The 15,145-nt window shown below is 40.6% G+C and overlaps 1 protein-coding gene across 7 annotated transcripts in view; it reads left to right on the top strand.

The window, feature by feature from the left end:
• The window catches only part of LOC148015611 (calcineurin B-like protein 3), a 101,356-nt gene extending 95,112 nt beyond the window's left edge, over nt 1-6,244 (top strand). For 5 of the 7 annotated variants that reach the window (XM_087665657.1, XM_087665654.1, XM_087665655.1 and 2 more), the window contains 2 exons: nt 5,285-5,397; nt 5,623-6,244. In XM_087665657.1, coding sequence (XP_087521783.1) covers nt 5,285-5,397; nt 5,623-5,680 — 171 coding nt within the window. In that variant the 3' untranslated portion in view covers nt 5,681-6,244. Of the gene's footprint in view, nt 1-5,091; nt 5,160-5,223; nt 5,398-5,622 lie in introns of those variants that run through there. The other 2 variants (XR_015688398.1, XM_087665658.1) reach the window with 2 other exon arrangements.
• Nucleotides 6,245-15,145: the final 8,901 nt, after the last annotated feature.

Below are 15,145 nucleotides of genomic sequence, written 5' to 3'. Positions count from 1 at the left end.
CATCGGAAATACCTAACGAGAGCCGGCCTAACCCCCTAGGAAATAGATGCCCTCGGGTTCGAGGAGGAAGCAGTGCACGTAGAACGGCAGGGGGAAGAAGCCGAGCTGGAAATCGATGTGAATCGCTTCAGGGAAGATGTGGTCCCACAACCCCCCTTGCCACAGGCCCAAGATTCACCACAAGCAGACCCAGCTGCAGAAAGAAAAGCCATCTCTAAAGAAAGGCGAAAAAAACTGGTGGAGGAGGCTAGACAAAAGCTGAGAGCCAAACCAGCCGTGCTACCGTCCGCGCCTCTCCCTCCGTGCCCAGATGATCTCCGGGCAGGATTCCATACAGAACTGGTGGTGTGGGAGGTGCAGGAACTAGCAAAGGAGCCATTCTCCTTCAGTTTCCTCCTACCCAACAGTCTGCGGAGGGTCCTGCCCCTCAAAGTGATGGATGAGGTGATCGTGGTCGGTGGCCGGCTGGAGAAAAGATGGCTGGAAGAGCAGGAAAAGACCCCAACCTCTTGGGGCACCGAAGCGGCCGACTACTGGCACGATAAAGTTTTTGAGATCCCCTACACTGTACAAAACTATAGGGATCAACCCCTGTGGAGGAGACGAGTATGCGACATAAGCATGCTCGCCTGGATGGCTTTTTGTAATACCTTGCCGTTCGAGCGGAACGACCCTACTTATATGGCGTACCCTCGAAGGGTAGGCGTAGATTTTGATGCCACCCTCGTCCTGCTATTTTGGCTGGAGCCCTCCATTTCTTCCATTATTAATGCCAAGAATCACCATCTTCATCCCTGTTTGTAGCAGACTTTCACATGTAACTCCGGTTTGACGCCTTCATGTCCTGTCAAGTCCTGTCACTCAAATTCCTAACTATGGTTTGCTCTCTCTAGCCTAGGAAACTGAATCTAGTACTTGAAAATAACTTCTGCAAGGATCTAAGCTATGGCTTCGATACCAATGTAATGAAAGCAATCAACCATGGAATGAAATCTAACTGAAATTGAAAATTAACTAAGCTACAACAAAGAATTAACAAATCTATTGCACCGAGACATCCTCATTATGTATTAATGGTTGGGGATTCAAGAATACATGACGGCCATGGCTGAGTGCTTCATAGGCTAAGAAGAAGCTAACTCCAAGAAAATGGTAAAGCCAAGATTATTGAATGATCAAAAGATGTCTTGCCTTTGGCCTCTAGTCCCTTTTATTCTAACCCTCTTCCAAACTTAAGGGCTGTTCACACATGTATACATAGGCTAGGGCTAAATTTACAAAGGGCTGGAATTAATCCAAGGTGCAAATATTAATGTTGTATTTTCCTTCATGACACTCAGACGCCTAGTCACTTCATATCGAAAGCCTCCCCGCTCTGTTCCTGAACACGAGATGCACGAGCTCATGGAGATGGCAAGCTCGCCCTCCACGTTCTTACAGCAATGGTTTGCTCTGCGAATCCAATGGGAGAAAAAAGGTTGCCGAATAATGACCAATGCTAAGCAACGCAGGGCAATTAAAACCAGGGCAATTAAAACCATTGAGTACGACCCCACTTATGTGGCACCCATCTCATTTAGGGTTTTGGCCATCACCTGCAATCAGCAATTGGACGACCATGTGCTCGCCCACCCCTATATTGACCAATTCCTCACCAAAGAGGAATTACATGTCGCCAACCGCCTTAATACTGGGGATCTCTTTCATGATGTCTTGACCTACATCTCCCAGGTCTCTATCCAACCGGCTGCTCTCGATTGTCATGCGCAAATGGAATACAACCCACGATTCTACACGTGGCTTCTTCACACGCAAATTCCTACCCCAATAGCACCAACGCCACCCTTTAACTCCCAATCCTAGGAAGGATTCTTCTATCAGCCGGAAGAAAGGTGGTATGTACGTGGGAAACCCGGTAAAAAGAAAAGTGGGAAATACGGTGGAAGGAATTAGATAGGAAATGAATAAAAATGAGGTATGGTAAAGTAAAAGTAGTGAAAGACATAAGCATTAGTATGAGAAAAATGGCTTCCAAAAATTCAGTTAAGAGTTTAAAAACAGCAAAGTGCTATATGGAAAACACTAACGGAAGTTATGAATTGTGGCAGGAGCAGAAAATGTCGCAGCAAGACCGCGCCCATCGACTCCCATTCACTGACGAGGAAAGAGAGCTATATTGCATCCGATTGCAAAACCGCGCCTTCGGCCAGCTGAAGTTCTGAACCATCCACAACATCGGAGATGTGGTGGCGAAGGAGGAGGCAGCCAGAAGGGTGGTGGAACAGTGCAACTTGTCAAAATATATTGAAAAATTATCGCAGGAGCTTGATCACTTCAAATGCGTGGAATTCTTCAGGACATACAATTCGTACCAAGAAGCGGGCACTGTAACAGAAGGCCGAGGAGAGGGCGCAAAGAAGGTACCGGTCCGACTGGACCCATTCCTGGTGGAAAAAGCTCTGGGATTGGCACTTAGGATAGAAAGGCGGCAAAAAAGGGATGTTTACGCCTTGCTAAAAATGAAGAAGGAAGAGGTACTTACAAACGACGGCATAAGCATCCAAGACATCCCCAACACTGACGCCATGCTGCAGGCCAAGTTGGTGCACGTGCTCTTCTCCAGCCAACGATACAACTCCTTAATGCATCGGATTAGTGTGCCCATGCTGGAGAATGTAGCGGCCCACACTCTAGATGAGGTGGATTGGAATGGCTACGTGCGGAAGACTATTCGATCAAGTGGCCAAAGCACTAGCCCCGGAAAGTGCACCAACAGGAGATTCTCCTGCTTCTTAGGTGACGGAAAGGAAGAAAGCCTCCTCCAAGGCCTCTTTCATCGGCTACGGAGGAGTCTTAACTGCACTAATTCAGAAGGCCCGAGGACCTTCAGATCCAAGGCACAAATCTGGCCCGAGGACCTTCAGATCCAAGGCACAAATCTGCAATCAAAGCCAAGGGGTTCATGCCAAACTGAGTTCAAGGGGTTTTTACCAGAGTAAATTCCCCCACACCATCATTGGATTGTTTCAAGCGCTTCTCCTACTCACAAGACGACGGGCTACAACCGTGTGACAGATGCCGAGTGTCTCCATGGAGCTTACCATACGCCGGACTCGCTCCGGGTCATCATCCCTAACCACCCACCTACATGTTCCGCCTACCAGCCGACCTAACGTGCTAACCTTGTCCCACCGCAGTGCCATGGGACTGGCACTTGGCTAGGAGGGGGGTAATGTTACCATGTTTCCGACCACGTTACCGCAGCACAGAGGAGCGGAAACTAGAAGAAGGAAAAAGAGCAAAAAAGGCGCCTTGACTGGCAACCAATCCTTGAAAAATTCAAATATGCGGACATGACTCGCTAACCTTGTCCCACCGCAGTGCCATGGGACTGGCACTTGGCTAGGAGGGGGGTAATGTTACCATGTTTCCGACCACGTTACCGCAGCACAGAGGAGCGGAAACTGGAAGAAGGAAAAAGAGCAAAAAAGGCGCCTTGACTGGCAACCAATCCTTGAAAAATTCAAATATGCGGACATGACTCTCAAGAGGCTTCGGTGTTGGGCCACGGCAATAAAAGAGGAAAAGGCACACCATTAAAATATGGGAGCGCTCCCAAATTTGTGTAAAAGAGTGCCAGGCTCACTCCTGTTCAAAGTGTATACATTAGTGGGAATAGGGTAAATTAGAATGGTGGGAAATGGGAAAGAGGGCTTAGGCTACGGCCGGCTATGTAAAAAAGGAAAAGGGATGACCGCCGGAAAGGGATTTAGAGTTTTGTATATAAAGTTGAAAAATGAATGAGAAGCTAATTCTTTGGTGTGTGGCAAAAGAAGTCATCTTCTTCTTCTCTTCTCTCATTCTTACTTGTGTGTGCTTTTGAGAGAGGGAGTGTGAGTGTGAGGGAGTGAGTGTGTGTGAGGGTGAGAGATCAAGAGGGTGAAGCTCTTCACCACCTCCTCTCCTCTTCTTCTCTTCTCTTCCCTTCTCTTCTCTTGCGCGCGCGGCTATGGAGGATGGAGCTTGGAGATGGAGGAGGCTTGAGGATGCTTGCGCTAGCATCAAGGATCGTGGAGCTACCGGAGTGCAAGAGAGAGGAGGGTACTCGATCGAGCATCAAAGTAAGCTCACTACACTCGTAGGATCGACGATGCGTCGGTTAGGTGAGAGAGAGCCATTAGAGCTCGCTTGAAACGCTTGAAAGAATAAGCGGTCCGCGGGTCTTGGCGGTTGAGCGAAAGCTCCCACAAGTTTGATGAGTGCCATGTTGAGTGGCTTAAAACATTTAGGCCCACTTCGCAAAGTTTATGACTATCTTATAATCTTCTTAGTGCTCAAGCTCTGTTACTTTTTTTCAAATTTCCAACATGTGAATGCTGCATCCATACATGTTCAGACTCCCTTGCAGTTAGTGGGCAAAGAACTGTTCATGGGAATAAGGATTCGTTTGTGCTTGTGTGCTACCTTAGCCTTTCCTGGTCATTGAGTCATCATGTGGTGTATACCAATTTAAATTCTAATATGCAATCAGTGAATCCCAACCTAAGAACAGGAAAGTGATTTATTGCATTAAGTGAACACTTTGCTCTTCAAGTGCCTGTTCATGCTGGTGCATCCAACAATATGGAGGCAGTGAAAGGACACGTTTACAAGGGTTGGGAGACTGAGCTTTCTGCAGTTCTAAAGCTTAGAAACCTGGATAAGTGGTGGCTTCAAGAATGGGAAGGGGCTGAATAAATAAATGGCCTTGCTATTGTCTGAGAATGTGATAAATCATTTCACGTAAACATGCCTTTGCACTACTTGGGCCCTACAACAATGGTATCATGGGCCTTCTAAAGGAGAATGCTCAGGCTTCCAAACATGGACCAAAATTGACCTTAATGTTTGTTAGTTTTTGAAAGTCCTGTGATCAGCAACACAGGAGTCTGTACAGTGGATAAGGAAACGAATGCTATAGAATTGTTGAGTAGTTGTACTTGCTGTCAAGAAGCTCCGGGTCCTTGCAAAATTCCTCACAAGAAAGTTGTTACTTGCCTGTTTTCATGAGTAAAATAGGCATTTACTTTTAAACCTTGCTCTTCTTCTCAGACTTCCATCTTGTCTTCAGTCCTTGGCATGTTCCTGCTGACAAATTTTCTATTTCAGTTCTCCACAAGTTAAGTTCTAGTTTCTTTAGCAATGTTGTTGTTCTCTAACTTATCCAGAAATTTTATGAAGCAGTTGATTCATATTCAGATGTTTATGGTACAAAGGATTGAGGTTGATTAGATTCTTCTTCCAGACGTTTGAAGAGGCTGATTTGAAGCAAGATGGGAAGATTGACAAAGAAGAATGGAAGAATTTGGTCCAGCAGCATCCTTCTTTACTGAAGAATATGACTCTTCATTACTTAAAGTAAGACTTCTTCATAGCAGGAGTAAATGTGACAGTTAGTTATTTTGTTCAGTTCATTTGGTTTTGTTCGTTGTAACTCCTGGAAAGAATTGGATGTACATGCACTTGTCTGGGACTTTGTTGGCAGTTTTGCTCAGGGAAACTGTTGGTGATAGGTGATAGATTTTAATCTACTTCTTGCTACGTTTGAATAATTGTTTTAATTTAACAGCAATGCCTTTACAGGGATATTACAACTTCTTTTCCGAGCTTCGTGTTTCATTCTCAAGTGGAGGACAGCTGATCAAGTGGATGGCTCTCTGTGAAATATTTATCTTCTTCTGGTTATCAGAGATAATTCATTCTTTTATTATTCATTTGTGATTTTTTATCACTCTGGATCCAAAAGTGTGGAGAAAAGGCATCTGGTCTTGGCTTTCGGAACTTCGAGGATATTTCTCTTGGTCTTCATGATTATTAAAGCATTGAAGGAGTGGGCTGAAGTCACTAAGGGCAGAGTATGGAGCATGGGGAGTGCAAAGCTTTTGGATTACATGGAGACCATGCATCCCAGGTGGTGCGGATAAGAGAGAAGCTGGACGTATGCATCAGTGATGACATGGATGCATGTTTTTTATGCTGTAAAAGCTTATCTGTAATTACTGTTGTAGTGTTTATTGCAAAGCACAGTACGTTCTTTGCAATGCAATTTTGTTTGAGTTTTGAGCTAGAGTTCCACAAGGTGGTCTTTTGATAGTTTGGAGAGGCCTTGGAATTCTCGTTTTTGATATTGGAAACTTGATTTGGACGAACTGCAGAGATGTGTCTTTGTATTAAATTCCTGCTGTGATGGAGAAGGCAGCACTATTGCAGCTTTCATGGCAGTCAAGGGGTACAAGTAAATTAATGGGCAGATTGCATGCATCAAACTTTATCATGCGTAGCAAAACCTAAGTCCCGTTGGAGTGAAAATCCAGTTCAAACTGCCTTCTTGACGTGAATGGTGAAGTGGATTGAATCAAGAAGTAAAACATTGGCAGATACCACGTGAAATCACTTGGCACTTGGCACATGCAGGTTAGAAGTAACGCGACAGTTGTGTTAGAAGCTGAAAAATCAAAACCACGACATGCAAGTCCTTGAGTGGTTTCAGTGACGACCTCATTGTAAGGTGGTTTTGCCTAGCCAATACAGACACACTTCATAATGCGTTCGGCCACAAACCAGGTGCAGATCTTAGATCAAATCCACGAACATTTGAGGAATGTGGTTTGAGTGGACTGATTGAACTTCTCTAAAGGTACAGCTGCTTCCATAGCCTTTAGGCTTCGAGGCATCAAATCCTTCACAACCACAAGAAATGCAAGAATCATATATCTTTGATATAAATTTTGTTAATTCATATTGTAAAAGAGTGAGCCAGGGAAGAGTGCAAAGGACAAAGTCTTAACAAGGAGAGAGTCGAGAAAGAGATGTGAGAAGTCATGGAAGTTAAGATAAAGATGTAAGTTGGAGAGACTTTGTATTAAGTGAATGGTAAGAAATAAAAGTCTCATACACTTTATATACCAACAAGTGTAGCTAGTATTCTACACATTATTATTATAATTTTCAACCTCTTAGGTTCTATTGATACTTGAATATTTTTGTTTCCAAAAACTAAAATTGGAACTTATTACAATGTATGATACAGAGCAAAATAGAGTGCTACACTTTCAACTATTACGAAGGATGAATTCATGAAAGTCCAAGAAAATTGAATAAATAAAGGAGTTATGATCAAGTATTTTGTATACATTAGCGAGGAATGAGAAAGTTAAAAACTTGATCATGAATTTTTTGCCAAATTAGATCTACATGTGGAATAATATGTTGTCTGTCGTAGATCTACATTGTGGTAAATTTGGTACAACTTTTTGCAAAGCTTCTTTTAGGTGTACTAAACTTCAAAATAGAACTCTTTTTTGAATACTTTCAGTATATGTATACTGTTGCTTGTTATTCATAATATTTAATAAAATCTACTTTAAAACAAGGAGTTGTTTGTAATCTATTTGAGCCAGAATTGGGCCATAAATGATTAGTCTTCAACTAAGATTGCTTCCTTGAGGTAAGGGAACTCCTCTATTACTCGAGTTGGTCTTGAAGAAACTTCTTCCAATGGTAATCCTTGTCATTTGATTAAATATTCTTTGATTGATTTTTATCTAGGCTGCTTGTCTCGTTGGTCAATGACCTTTTTAATCACATATTGAATGATATCCTCACTTATGGGTGGAAGCTTGTGAACATAGTCCATAGTAGATCTAATAAAGGTATTCGATTGTTTCACATGGAAGGCATTGTGAATCTTGATACATGAGAGAAGTGCTAACCAATATGCCAAGTCACCCACTCTTTAAAATCCTATAGGGTCCATAAAATCTATAAGTCAATTTAGTGTTGGAACCATCTTTAAGAGTGACATAATAAAACATGGGCACTTTCAAAAGCACTAAATCTCCTTTTTGAATCTATAAGTTTTGTCCTTCTGGATTAGCATCAAGCTCTATTTGATCCTTGGCTTTCTTTAGATACACTTTAGATAGTTGAAGGGGAACTTGTATGCTGTCCAATTTTTGCTTTCTTTTACGATTATCTTATAATCGAAAATGATTTTAGGAAGGGGTAATTTGTAGCTATAGAAAGGCTCAAAAGGTGGAACTCCTATGCGAGAATGAGTTGAATTGTTCATTAGGAAAAATCTAGACTCGGGTTTTGGGCCTTGTAAGAAATTTCATCTCAACATAGAGAGATGTAATTTAAAAAGCATTAAAAATGATAAAATAAAAAAATAAACATTTTGCATATTTTTTAAAACTATGAAAATTAGTATGTAGCCTTCAAGTTGTCACTTAGACTTGAGTAAGAGTCTAGAGATCAAAACTTGAAATTAAGTGCTTAATGCTCAAAATTTGATGGCTCATATCTATGGATTGATTGGGATTATTAGCATAGATTATTTTTGTCAAAATATAAGCCAAAAGACTATGTGAAGCCTTGAGTTGTGCCTGCTAAATTACGTTTTGAAACATTCCATATATAACCTCTCATTTTTCGAAAGAAACTTCACAACAAGCAACACAAGCTAGGATGACTGGGACCGAAACATCATAGATGGAGATGGGTGGTGTGGAATTTATAGGGATGGATGTAGCCAAATCAACGTTGCAAATGGAGATCGGTAGGGTGGAGTCAATAGGGTTGTGACGGCTAAATTAACATCACAAATAGAGATGTCTATGGTGAAATTGCTATCACAAGTAGACAAGGAAAATGACTCATTATGAAAGAGATGCAAGAGAGAGGTATATCAACTTTAAATTGAGTTTGAGCATGACTACAAGCTACTATCTAAGAAAAATAAACCATGTCTAATGTTTTTCACATCTAAAGAATTGTGTAAGTCATAAGGAAACAAGGATATAGATCTATGGACTGATGAAAAATTGTATCCAAAATATAATTCAATTAATTCTAGGCCTTTGTTCAGGGATATTACATCTTTAGTGAGCTTTGTTGGAGATGGCTATAATGGTCTCTTAGAATACACGCAACATTTGGATGCCATTAGCAATGTGTATGAGTTGAAAAGAGATTTGCTAGAAGGAAAACGTTTCCTTGAGCCTAACATTAGAGCAATGTGAGTACAAACTATAGAAAAAAAAGGAGACTATTTTAGAATAGGAGAAATAAAGAGATCAATTGAGGCTTAAAGAAACATTATTGGGAGTTTGCAAAGAGTATAAGAAACTTCGAAAATCTAAGATACGAAGTTATAAAACAACAGCATTAAGAAAATGATATACATAGTGAAAGTTACTTGTTATATCTTCTTTTATTTCATAAAGTATATGTGCAGTATTTTATAATAATTGAATATTTTGATTTTGAATGTAGAGATATCTTACAAACTAATAAATAGAAGATTTTGGGCATGGAGGCATTACTTGCGTACATTAAAATGCTTCTCAATAAGGAAGCTATCAAAGCAATATGAAGAACCCAAAATACCGAAAGATAACAAAACAAGAGATTGAGGTCTTCTTGAAAGGAGACCAAGTTGGTTTAAGTAATATGTAGGCCTCATTGGATGAGGGAGGTATGCCTAGCAAGTGATACATAGCTACTACAAAACCCTTTAATCAAAGATAAATGAATCCAATGTGCATGGATCAATATTGCCAAGCCCAACATCACCCCCAAAAGAATGTGAAAACAAGTGAATGACGAAGTTCAATAGGTCTTGTAAGTTCCATTCCACGTTGAGGATATGTACTAAAGGGGAGGCAATGGTTTATAACAAATACAACAATATATTTTACAACTTGGAGGTCTTATAGTCATACTTTGTTCAATTATTTGAGGTGATTCTAGATGAATGTGATGGTGTTCTAAAATTTATATAGCTTGATGAGTTTCGAATTGTGAATGACACAAAGTTGGAATGGATTACCATAACCCTAATGAATGGGACACTTGATCTAACACTCGAGGAAAAATCCAAAATGGTTTAAGTGTGCAATGTAAGAACAATATATTCTCTCTAGTGTCCTTTAAGGTAAGCAATATACATATATTGGAAGTTAAATTATGCTAATTGTATGGTTGTGTCATATGCTTGTAATAATATGTGTGTATTCTAGGTTATGTATGAGAATTTCAAAACCCTACATTGGATTTTCCATAACACGTATACCCCAAATCATTAGTGAACAAAGAAATAGGAAAACCTTGGATACAAATTCAATATCTTTGGCATCGAGCATGTCATTTGAAGACCTTAAAATGCATGTACAATATCTTGAAAGGAGCCAATTCGAAGAGCCTATGTATATATTAAATGTATGTTGTAAAGAAACTTGATAAAAAGTATTGGAGAAAGGCACTTAGGCATCTCAAAGATCTAGATTTTAGAGCAATTTTGGATATTTTCTTTTCTAGAGTCCCCAAGACCCACACAATGCGAAAGGGGCGGGGGGGTTTGCAAAAATCTCAAGGTCTCCCCTCTTGCATTATGTAGGCCACCCCCTAGGATCCACACAACATAAAGGGGGGACCTGTAAAAATCTCAACGACGTGCACAATGCGAAGAGGGGGGACCTGTAAAAATCTCAACGACCTGCACAATGCGAAGAGGGGGGACACAAAAATATTGAGCCTCCCCTTACGTTGTGTAGTTCACCGGTGAACCCAAACAATGTGGCCTAGGGGTTGGGGGATCTCGAGCACCCCTACCATTGTGCTACAATGAAAGTAGATGAAAAAATGATTAGGACAGAGGCTGTATCATCTTAGGAGAGAAAATACCTTTGATCGCTTAAGAGAGGGTGTGGGCACACACCACAAGCTAAGAGAGAGAGAGAGAGAGAGAGAGAGAGAGAGAGAGAGAGAGAGAGAGAGAGAGAGAGAGAGAGAGAGAGAGAGAGAGAGAGAGAGAGAGAGAGAGAGAGAGAGAGAGAGAGAGAGAGAGAGAGAGAGAGAGAGAGAGAGAGAGAGAGAGAGAGAGAGATAAGGAGAGAGACGAGGGAGATATCACGTGAGAAGAAATATTTCAATTTTATTGAATAGCTTTTAACTTAAAATTATTTCATCAGATGATATTTAATTTTTTTTAAAAAAAGCAAAAGTCATTGGATTGCACTTAAAACATTTTGTATAAGTCATAGACATGACCATTAGACTAGAAATAGAGTGATAGAACATATTTGTAAGAACAATGGAAATGAGAAATTAGAGTGAATGCACATCGGCTATGCTTGGAGAGTGTGGAAAAAATGTATAAAACAAGCTTGTGGTACAATGCATAACCACACTTTCAAGAGTGAAAAGTTCTCGTGCATGACTAACGCCATGGGACACAAGGTTGGGATTAGTGAAAGAAAGGGAGATACACCCCCATAGGAGAACAAAAGGTTTAGCTGTGAGAGCATGAGAGATCTTGTGTGAACAAGGGATAAGCCTCACATTTTTCCTTTATTTTTTGATTGTGTGCTTTAATATTCATTTAATTAATTTATTATTTTTTAAAAAGTGACATTTTCCTTTGTTAGGGAAACCTTTTAGGGTTTACCTTTTGTTAGTGACATTTTCCTTTGTTAGGGAAACCTTTTAGGGTTTACCCCCTTCTCTCCATCCTTGCGATTGCACGATCCCATTGCCTACACACCCCTGTGCATGTTGCCAACATGATGTCTTGTGTTCCTTTACCTTGCCATCACCACTGCAATACCACTTATACTAGCCGTTGTGCCACACTGACCACCTTATTGGCCAACCTGCATTGCAATAAGACACCTAGTCACTATCTCTAGGCACCAATTATGCCACACCAAACACCTTGTTGTAGTTGCTCGCCGCACCCAAATTTGCTTGTCATTGCGCCAACATCACCTCCATAGCCACCTTGTAACTACTCATCCATAGTTGCCTTGTTGTCACCATTACACGGCCACTTGTAGGAGCCGCTTGTCACTTGCATGAGCAACCTATCTCATATAGCTACTCCCTCCATCTCCACCTTTCCCATAATCCTCACCACCTACATGCCACGCCTTCCATCTCCACCTTTCCCATAATCCTCACCACCTACATGCCACGCCTTCCATCTCCATCTTCCCCCCCACCATCCTCGCCACCTACATTGCCTCCCAACCAACAATAACCACATTGTCCCTAAGGACACTATGGGGATGTCCGACTTCAACAATGTTGAGCTACCCATCATAGACAACATACAACAAGAGGGCTTCCACATCTCCTTCAGCATGTTCTTTGGCCATGCCAACTTCTTGCCCGCTATTGTTCACCTATTTTGCATGTGAAACCCCCACAAACCTAGGTATTAACAACCCATAGCCTTTCATTGTGTCCTACCTAGATCACCATCTACAACATGATTGGCCTCCTCCATACCTCCTCACAACCATCAATAGCCATTGAACCACCTTCAATTTCCATATTCTCTCCCTTTTTATTTTTCCCATCTCCCTCACTCCTATTTCCTAGGCCCATATCCCCAACCATCTCTTCCTTCCCCCTCTTTCCTATTTTGCTCATCCATCCTTGTCTCCAACCATCCGGCTCATAAGCCATTTCCAAGAGGTAGCAACCTCTACAATGGCTACTAGGCTAGCGAGAGGGGAGTGTAGAATCCATCGAGCCAAAAGAGCTGCCACGACCACCAATGTGATAGGAGTATTTGCCACTCAACATGAGCAAAGGTGTAGCTATTTGCTTTGGAATGTATGTGGGAAAGGAGGGTAGCAAGCAAAGAGTGTGTTAATGAGTGGGGGAGGTAATAGCACATTGAAAGATTTGATTACAACAAGAAGTTGTTATAGCAGGGAGTGGTTGCTTCCATTTGTATTTTTGGATGGTCCTTGTTTACTTCAAAATATTATAGTCTATTCTTTGTGTAACTAAAACTTATTATTCACATTAGCCTCAATTTCTCAATCCAAAACTTGTCAACCACAACTCATCAAACTAAAACTTGGATTTAAAACTTATCAAACAAAACCCGTCACCCTAAAAATTGTCCATTTAAACTTGTCAAACTAAACACGTCAGCCTAAAACTTGTCAATCTCAAAACTCATCGACCAAATCTTGTCAACCTAAACTTATCAATCTCCAAACTTTTTAACCTTTCCTTGTTTATGCCATTTTGTCAACCTAAAACTTGTCAATCCCAACTTGTCGATCTAACTTGTTAACACCATCCTCAACCCATTTACCTCAACTTTTCAATCCAACCTACCAAACATAACAATCTCCACGTCGACCTAGGCTATTAATCTTAAGCTGTCAACTCAACTTGCAAACCCAAAATTCGTAAACTCATTAATGTTAATTCCAATTGGTCAATTGAAATCATTGAACCTAAAGTATTAAACGACACTTGTCAACCTCACCCTGTCAACCTAAAACTTATCAACCACACTTATCAAACTAAAATCTATTGAATCAAACTCATCAAGCTAAACTTGTTGAGCTAAACTTGTCAACCTAGATTAATGTCTTAAGTTGTCAACTAAAACTTGTCAATCTAAATTGGTTCAACTTAACTCTTCGATCCCAACTTGTCAATATAACTCGTCAATACCATTCACAAGCTATCAACCCCAACTGGTCTACTTGAATATCCCACAACAGATAATACAATCCATGATCTATTTCTCCTTGAATGCAATCTCATAATCAATACACTGTAGCCCCCCTAATGTTAGGATGTGATACTCCTCAAATCCTCTTCATACTTTTAAATGTTATAACCTTTCCATTAAATGATGCATCACTTTAACATGCAACACCTTAATACACATGAGTAAGACATCTACCATTACTCCTACTAGTTATGATTTAAATGGACAATCATGATTAAATTCTTAGTGGACAATTCATTTTCCTATTCTAAGGACATTGTAAGTTAGAATTCTAAGGACATTGTAAGTAGTAACAATAGCCCTTCATTGTTGCAAGTAGTAATACTAGCCAACTAATCAATCAATCAAGATTATTATAAATCCATCCAATGGCACTTGAGTAGAAGTTGATGTGGATGAGACTTTGTTTACAAGTGCAACCTCTTGTCTTACTCCAACTCTCCATTACTTTGGGGGCATCATATCAAGTGAACTTCTTCTAACATGTTCTTTGCTCTATCCCTTATTGGAACCTTGTAGGACCTCTGAATTTGTATATCTCAAAGTAAGACTGGTTGAGGCAAAACGGGTTTGAGTTTGGAAAACCAAGGAAGTTTTTGGGAGGAAATGATAAATCAAGTGCTATCTTTTGCTCTATTCCCCTCTCTTCCTACAATTTCTCTTCTCTCTATCTCACTCTAACTCCCTCTCTCTAACTACCTCTCCCTCTAAATACTTCTCTATCACTATCTCTCACCACCTCTTCTCTTTCTTCACACACACACACACATGCTCTCTCTCTCTCTCTCTCTCTCTCTCTCTCTCTCTCTCTCTCTCTCTCTCTCTCTCTCTCTCTCTCTCTCTCTCTCTCTCTCTCTCTCTCTCTCTCTCTCTCTCTCTCTCTCTCTCTCTCTATCTATCTATCTATCTATCTATCTATCTAGGAGTGCAATATTGAAGTAATAAATGGTATTAAGACTTAGTAGCATCATTCTTTATATAGAATTTCTTCACCTTGTTATGCAATGCTCTTTATGGAACACATCTTGACTTTTTGCAAGATGAACTTTAAGATGATGAATGTGTCTAGGTTTTGGGTTGATCTTTATTGATTCGATTCAACATTCCCTTCATTAGCATAGCTGAGGTTTATGACTTGTGCAATCTAATGGGGCTAATGATAATGGAGTGGATGATGTCAATGGTGATGAGGTGGAGGAATGACATGGAGATGGGGTTGACAGGTGACGACTACTTTTTTACTATTGAAACCATTTTATTAACAATGTTACATTTCTCGTGCAAATCATCAATGTGCATGGCCTCATCCTAGACAACATTAAGATCTAATCTATCTATTGCTAAACTACTAGTCATGGCCTATCCCTTATTGGAACCTTATAGGACCTCTGAATTTGTATATCTCAAAGTAAGACTAGTCGATGCAAAACGGGATTGAGTTTGGAACACCAATGAAGTTTTTGGGAGGAAAGGATAAATCAAGCGCTATCTTTTGATGTATTCCCCTCTCTTCCTACTATGTCTCTTCTCTCTATCTCACTCTAATTCCCTCTCTTCTAACTA

Source organism: Lygodium microphyllum, chromosome 24, assembly GCF_053477565.2.
Source record: "Lygodium microphyllum isolate KBCC chromosome 24, Lygodium_microphyllum_v1.1.10, whole genome shotgun sequence".
NCBI classification, from domain to species: Eukaryota; Viridiplantae; Streptophyta; class Polypodiopsida; order Schizaeales; family Lygodiaceae; genus Lygodium; species Lygodium microphyllum.
This window is presented reverse-complemented; position numbering and strand designations above follow the sequence as displayed.